Consider the following 7,956-nt stretch of genomic DNA (forward strand, 5'->3'; position numbering starts at 1 on the left):
CAATAGTGCCGACCTCAAACAGCATCATGGGATGTTCAGCATCCAACTGAAAAGGCCTATGACGTTACTGAACTCGAGCCCCAAACTCGTTAATTAAGTTGTCTGCTATAGCAGAAGTGACCTCAGAATGTGTAATTAATCTTATGTTTACTGTTATTTAAAAATTTGACTCATTACTTGTATCTCAAGATCTTTGTGTATAATACCAACTGTTTTCTTGTGGAATGTTATGGTAACTCGTGTAAGGCGTGTGATTAATATATACATATATCTTACTATCATTTTTTTAAGAATTTGGATTTGAGCTAGTGACCTATGGATTTTGGTTGGTGTTTCTGAAGGGGGTTCACTGATTAACTTCTAAGTATTTCTGTAGCCATCTCATTTCATTTTCAGAAATACTCTGAAAACGTAAGAACAACGAAGAATAAAGAACAATACAGCGCCGGAACAGGCCTTTCGGCCCTCCAAGCCTGTGCTGCCACATTTTGTGCTTCCAAGCTAAAACTGTATTCACTTACAGGATCCATATCCCTCTATTTTCTTTCTGTTCAAGTATTCATCTAGGTGCTTCTTGAATGCTGCTATTATGTCTGCTTCCACCACCACCTCTGGCAGCACATTCCAGGCACTCACCGCCATTTGTGTGGAAAAACGTGCCTTGCACATCTCTTTTAAACTTCCCCTGTCGCACCTTGAACCTGTGTCCCTGAGTAATTTACCCCTCCACCCTGGGGGAAAAAGACTCATTGTTCTTTCTGTTCTATCCATGCCATTCACAATCTTATAAACTTGTATCAGGTCGCCCCTCAACCTCCTGTAAAACAAGCCCAGTCTTTCTTCGTAGCTAAAATCCCCCATACCAGGCAACATCCTGACAAACCTTTTCTGTACCCTCTCCAAAGCATCCACATCCTTCTGGCAGTTTGGTGACTAGAATATTCCAAGTATGGCCTAACTAAAGTTCTATAAAGCTGCAGCATAACTTGTCTATTCTTACAGTCAGTGCCCCTTCCAATGAAGGCAAGCATGCCATCGGCCTGTTTTTGCTACATTATCTACCTGCACTGCCACCTTAAGTGATCTGTGGACCTGCACACCCAGATCCCTCTGAATATCAATATTGCAAAGGGTTCTGCCATTCACTGTATAATCTCCACTGTACTTGACCTTCCAAAATGCATCACCCCACGTTTGTTGAATTAAACTACATCTGCCATTTCTCTGCCTATGCCTCCAGCTGTATCCTCTGACAATCTCCTCACCATCTGCAACTCTACCAACCTTTGTATCGTCTGCTAACTTAATTAGACCAGCTATGCTTTCCTCCAACTCATTTATGTAGATCATGAACAGCAGAGGTCCCAGAACTGATCCTTATGAAACATCACTAGTCACAGCCCTCCATTCGGCAAAGCATCCTTTGACCGTGACCCTCTGTCTGCTATGACTAAGCCAGTTCTGTATCCATCTTGCCAGTCACCCCTGATACCATGTGACTTCACCTTTTGTACCAGTCTGGAATGAGGGACCTTGTCAAATGCTTTACTGAAGTCCATGTAGACAATATCAACCGTTTTTCCCTCATCAATCATCTTCGTCACCTCCTCAAAAAAACTCGATTAAGTTAGTGACGCATGACCTCCCCCGCACAAAATTATACTGTCTATCGCTACTAAGTCCATTTGCTTCCAAATGTGTATAGATCTTGTCCCTGAGAATAATTTCCCTGTCACTGACGTGAGACTCTCAGGCCTGTAATTTCCAGGATTATCCCTGCTGCTCTTTTATTAAACAATGAAACAACTGACTATTCTCCAGTCCTCTGGGACTTCACCTGTGGCCAAAGAGGATACAAAGATGTCTGTCAGTGCTCCAGAAATTTATTCTCTTGCCTCCCTCAGTAATCTGGGCTAGATCACATCAGGACATGGGGATTTACCTACCTTAATACTACTTAAGATGCATAACCTTTTTTAATGGCAACTTGGCTTAGAAACTCGACACTCCCTTCCCTGAGATCATCCTCCACCAATTCCTTCTCTTTGGTGAAAACCGACACAAAGTACTCTATTTGTTTAGGCTGTGTGTGTTCTTGGAGGCTAATGGGGGTTTGTTTCCATTGTGTGCATTAGGCTTCCAGTTGAGAATATCAGAGATGCATTTTGTTTTTAATTTTGGTTGGGAGAAATGCCCGCAGAGAGTTTTGACTTTCAGTTGGGCATTTTTGCAGGCGTCTTTGCTGAAGCAGAATATGCAAAACAGTTGGTCCTGAGAAAGGGTGAAAGCTTAGAACAGTTAAGAAATAGATAACATAAAGTTCCAGCATTAAGGTAAAAACTTCCAGACAAGAAGTGTTTAGTTGTAACCCTAAAGGTGTGATGTGGCATTGGGAAAGTCAGTTGTATAAAGCATTGAGCATTCAGATTCTTGAGATCAGAAATTGAAGTCCCAGCTAAATCAAACCCTGTGTGTGATAGAGAAGGGAATTCTCTGGTATTTCGGTGGGGTGATTTTGGCTTAATGGAATAATATTTTGCTGCATGTTTTGAAGTTTTTAGTGTTGTTATGTAAATTGTTCAGTTTTGTTTTATTTTGTCTTCATTTCTTCCAATTATTAAACATCTGTTTACTGGTAAGACCAAATCTGTGGCCTTGTGTGCTTGTGTTTCAGTGAGAGACCACCTCGTTAAAACCAAAAAAAAGAGTAAAATATGATGTTTCAAACCAGATTTCAGCCTGGGATCTAAATTGTCTCAATGCAATCTGAATGGGTATATGAATCAGAAGGGTTTAGAGGGATATGGGCCAAATGCTGGCAAATGGGACTAGAAATATCTAGGATATCTAGTCAGCATGGACGAGTTGGACCAAAGGCTCTGTTTCTGTGCTGTGACTCTAAGTGGCCCCAGAAATAGTGGATGCATTGGTGCTCATCTTCCAAGAGTCTTTTAGATTCTGTTACAGTTGCTGCAGATTGAAGGGTAGCTAATGTAACCCCTCCACTTCAAAAGAGAAGTAGAGAAAAGAGGTGGCATGGTGGCTCATTGGTTAGCACTGCTGCCTCACAGCGCCAGGGACCCAGGTTCGATTCCACTCTCGGGCAACTGTCTGTGTAGAGTTTGCACATTCTCCCCATGTCTGTGTGGGTTTCCTCCCACAATCCAAAGATGTGCAGGCTGGTGGATTGGCTGTGCTAAATTGCCCTTGGTGCTCAGGGATGTGTAGATTAGGAGATGGGTCTGGGTGGGATGCTCTGAGAGTCAGTGTGGACTTGTTGGGCTGAAGGGCCTGTTTCCACACTGTAGGGATTCTATGAAAAGCCTCAGCTGGAAGCATAATATAACTTAGGAATATTATGGGTCTACTATTGATTGTTCATGCTAAATACTGTCAATTTCAGCTTGCCAGTCACAATTTTCAATTTTTCACCATCGTTGGTAACACTGATAGAGTAGGAATGTGGGTGGTCCAGCAGTACAACCCTTTTGAATGGCTGTCAAATGAGTTCTTCAGCTTTGCTCATTCTTATAACTTTCAAAGATGAAATTCTCACTAGAATCTTGACTTAGTATCGGAGTTGTCCTGAATGAGTCAGAAATGTAGAGACTCCGAGGCTCAAGAATGGCAAGTGCTGCTCGAGACTGCATGTATTAAGGAGTTGGGGTGCAACTGCTTTCTCCCGTAAGTTATGTTACATATTAAAATAATGTTGCATAAAACTATTAATTGTATTGCCTCTAGATTCTACATGAAGTGAGTAATGGAAATGTCGTCCATCGGCTGTGCAGCAATGCCTGTTTCAGCAAGTTCAGAGCAAGCAATGGCCTGAAAACTAACTGTTGTGATAATTGTGGGGTTTATTTTTACAACCGAGGATTTATGCTTCAGTACCTGTATCATGAAGGACAACAGAGGAGGTTCTGTAACACAGGCTGTTTGAATATGTATAAAAAGGTAAACTTGTATTTAATACTGAATTTTCTCTGCTTTTACATCCACTTTAACTTTTAAACAAGTCTTATTTTCCAATATTTCTGTACTGCATTTGTTTTTGCACTTGACCAGCAAGTGACCACTGCCAGTCTTCAGTGGAAGTCAGTAACCAACAACTTCAAGTTGCAGAAAGGAAGACACTATATGTTTTATTGATATGTTATAAAACATTTTTTACAGTTTCTTTTCAGTGGAAACAAATGTCACAAGTGGCAACAAATTCCCAGCTAATCTGTTTTGATCTCAATTGATATGGGAGTGTTGGCTAAAATGCCATAATATTTTTCCATATTCCTATATTAAAGAAGTTAGAAAGGCTCATTAGTATTTGCAAAGAGAAAGGTAAACACTTAATTTTGGTTCTTGAGTTTTAATAAAGATTATTCTTTATTATACCCTAATTACAAATTCCTAAACTGGAAGTAATCAACAGCAGTTGATTATACCTGATGTGAGGGTTCTGGTGTGTATCAAACTGCAGGCATATTGTTTAACATAGTCTTGAATATGTGCATCTTTTTACACAGCAAATAAATTAATCTTATTTTCATTTGCGGAAAAGCTTAAATATGCAAGCATGTTTAAAGAACCCAAGCATCCAAAAGCAACAGTAGTGTTCAGAATTACTGGGATGCTAAAATATCAATTTTATTCCGGTGATTCCATTAGTTTTCTCCAATATTCTCTCTCGAGCTTGTCAGAGTAGTCAACTACACACTAATCTGGCCAGAGTGCTGTGTTACTGTTTTCACTCACTGACCAGTATGGGTGAGTTTTGTCTTTATTAATCAATACTTAAGATCATCCCCTTCTGCCCCTTTCTGAACTGACAACAAGCTCTGTCCACCATTTACCCCATGTTTGCTGACCTACGCTGGGTCTGAATCTACCAATGTGTTTTTTAACATTCTTCTCCTTGTGTTTGAATCCTGCTCTCATCATGCCCCTTTCCCTATCCTTTTCAGCCACCTGGAGCCCCAACACCCAACTCTCCATTACACATCCCCACCCTAACACAGACGAAGCGAAAAACTTTCTTCAAATGACTGTTCGTTGTGCATTGACACTCCCCAACATGAACTCATGAGTGGTCGTGCCTTCTGTCGCTTGAAATCCTTGCTTATAGAATTTTCTTCCAATCATCTCTGTCTTCTTTCAGATCCTCTTTAAAAAGCTACTTATCTGACCAAAGGTTTGATAACCTTTGAGGTTTGCACCATTGTCCACCTTTTTAAACCTTGCGCTCCATGATATTGCTTTTTTAGGTATTGAATTCATGTTGAAAAGTGATTTTAGTCTTTTTTAGCTCCTGTATAATGTAGATTGAAGTCATGCTTTCTTTCCAGTCATGTCCACATTCCACCTTCTTAAGCAAAAAATAAGGGAAAATGAAGTATTCTGTTGTTTTGAGTCCCTGGTCATGTTTCGAATCTGGTGAGCTGGCAGTTTGTAGCCAGGTCGCATCAGATGCTATTTAGATGTTGAGCTGAGTGAGATTTAGGTTGGTTTTCCCTTTGTTGTTTCACCCTGTTGTCTTTAGTGGATGCTCTGGTACAGGCTTGCTGATTTCCAGTGTAGCAAATAGGTCTTTCTTACGGACACCTAATTATTTTTATTATGCAATTAATTAAGCTTATGTCTTCCATGCATATATGTATTCTTCCAAGCAGATGTTTTTAAAATTATTCTCTCTCCTGTGAAAGTGACTGTGTTTTTCATCTATGAGCCTAATTTGGTGTTCCTGTGTTGACAATTTCAATGATCTATCCACTCAGTTCCACTCTCCCGTCCTTGCCTGAAGTCCTAAATGTTTTTAACCTAGTTACGCCGTTTTAAAAAGTAATAAACATGATTATTGAATCTGCTTCAGTTCCAAAACCATCCATACTGGATATCCACATTTTCCATTGGGGTAACTACAATATATACCCTCTCTCAGCAAGTTTTCTTTTAGGGCCAGTTGAAACATGTCAATTGCATGCATCTTTGGGAACCAGCACAATTATTTTAATGGAGCTGAAAAAAAAAGAATAATATTGACATATCAACTTAATTACTTACGAATAGCCAATTTTGAAACGCAAAGTCTTTTCTCCATTCCTCCCTCAGAAAAACACTAAAGTGCTTCCTTGTGCTTGGTGCAAAACTTTGGGCAAGAACTTCGACATGATAGCAAATGTGGATACCACTGGAAAGATGGGTTTTTTCTGTTCACTGTGCTGTATCACTTCGTACAAAGTAAAACAGTCTGGCACAATAGGTATTGTAACTTTTTCTTTCTTGTCTTGGATGCTTAACGTGTTGCTTTGAGGAAAGATATTGCTTTTAAATGAAGCATGTTTTTGGCCTTCAGTGTTGTGTTGAGAGAATGTATAATCGGGGACATGGGTCATTTTATTGTGAAGCGAACGCCAAACAAAAACTACTCTTAGTAAAAAGACAGTCGTTAATGTGGCAATTATCTGTTGGGTCAGTGGTGGCTCCTAGTCTTTGAGCGTAGAAGGAGTAAACTAATATCCCTTGTTGTTAGAGGATAAGTAGACCAAATCCCTATCAAGATTGGAGGTGATGCATCAAAAATGCACTGAGGCAGATTTCAGCTCTTGACAGTTAAAAAGCCAGTAATGCGAACGTCAACTGATGGCATTGAACTGGCCTTGAATTAGTTTGTGGCTTTGTTTTCTTTGCCATGCCCCCATTGCCAACAGTATGCATATTTATTACAATGAGGAGAGATTCCCAGGGAGGGGCAGGGGAAGAATATGTTCTCGCAAGGTCGGGTGATTTGCTAGTGTTGTTGTAGAGGGAGGACGTTGGTCATATAATCAAACTCGTTTGCTAGGACTTTGCCCTTCCACCCAGTAGTGACCGTAATAGTGCATTAAGTTTGAATATTAAGTCATTCATTCTGGAGCTATGCCTTATATCTGAACAAAGGAAACTGAGGGGCATGTTGACTGATGGATTGAAAAAAATACAAGATTTGAAGGTAGATGGGCAGTGCTGAATATTTAAAGAAGTACTGTGTAATCAACAACAGATCTAGATCCCGCTAAGGTACAAACACCCACTGGGAAAGGTGAATCAATCATGTCTGACACAAGAAGTTCAAGATTACAATGGATTAAATGAAGTTGCTTATGAGAGTGCCAGAAAAATGTGATAAGCTTGAAGGTTGGGGGGAATTTAAAACCCATAAAGGATGACCAAGAATAAACACGAAATGCTGAAGAAACTTGGCAGTTTGGTAGCATTATTGGAGAGACAAATAGCGTTAATGTTTCGAGTCTAGTGTGACTTCTTCAGTTCTGAAGAAGTGTAAATAATGTGAAAACAAGACTTTTAGAAACAAATGGTTGAATTTGGCAGAGTCAACATGGATTTAAATAAGGGAAGTGATGTTTGACGAACCTGTTTAGTTTTTTTTTTGAGGATATTTATTGGACCATTAATAAAGCTAAACCAGTGGAAAACAAAAATAAACAAAATTAGGGTGCATTGATTGGGGGTATTATACTAGCATGGATTAAGAATGGCTTAACATACAGAAAGCAGCTATCGAGAATAAACAGGTTATTTCCAGTAGGCTGTCAGTAGTGGGATAATAGGATGAATTGTAACAGTCCCACATTTGCTTCTGTCACAAAACTGGATGGGAATGCAAGTTGTGAGGAAGATTCATTGAGGCCTCAAGGAGACTGGGACAGACTAGAGTAAATGGGAAGAATGTGACAAATGGAGTATAATGTGAACTTGTGTGAAATTATTCACTTTGGTAGAAAAAAACTATTTTGTAAGTGATGAGAGTTTGGAAACTGAGTTGGTGTCCATCAGAACCTGGATGTCCTTGTTCAAGAGTAACTGAAGGCTAACAGGCAGGCCAATAATGAAGTGCAGGGCTGGATGAACACAGCAGGCCAAGCAGCATCATAGGAGCAGAGAGGCTGACGTTTAGGGCCT

The 7,956-nt window shown here is 40.0% G+C and overlaps 1 protein-coding gene across 6 annotated transcripts in view; it reads left to right on the forward strand.

Annotated features, from left to right (window-relative positions):
• LOC109914208 (zinc finger MYM-type protein 3-like) overlaps positions 1-7,956 on the forward strand; it is a 121,721-nt gene that overhangs the window by 16,059 nt on the left and 97,706 nt on the right. For all 6 annotated transcript variants that reach the window (XM_048604964.1, XM_020514128.2, XM_048604965.1 and 3 more), the window contains exons 6-7: positions 3,745-3,957; positions 6,106-6,256. In XM_048604964.1, the coding sequence (XP_048460921.1) occupies positions 3,745-3,957; positions 6,106-6,256 (364 nt within the window). The remainder of the gene's footprint in view (positions 1-3,744; positions 3,958-6,105; positions 6,257-7,956) is intronic.

Source organism: Rhincodon typus, chromosome 14, assembly GCF_021869965.1.
Source record: "Rhincodon typus isolate 14 chromosome 14, sRhiTyp1.1, whole genome shotgun sequence".
Taxonomy (NCBI): domain Eukaryota; kingdom Metazoa; phylum Chordata; class Chondrichthyes; order Orectolobiformes; family Rhincodontidae; genus Rhincodon; species Rhincodon typus.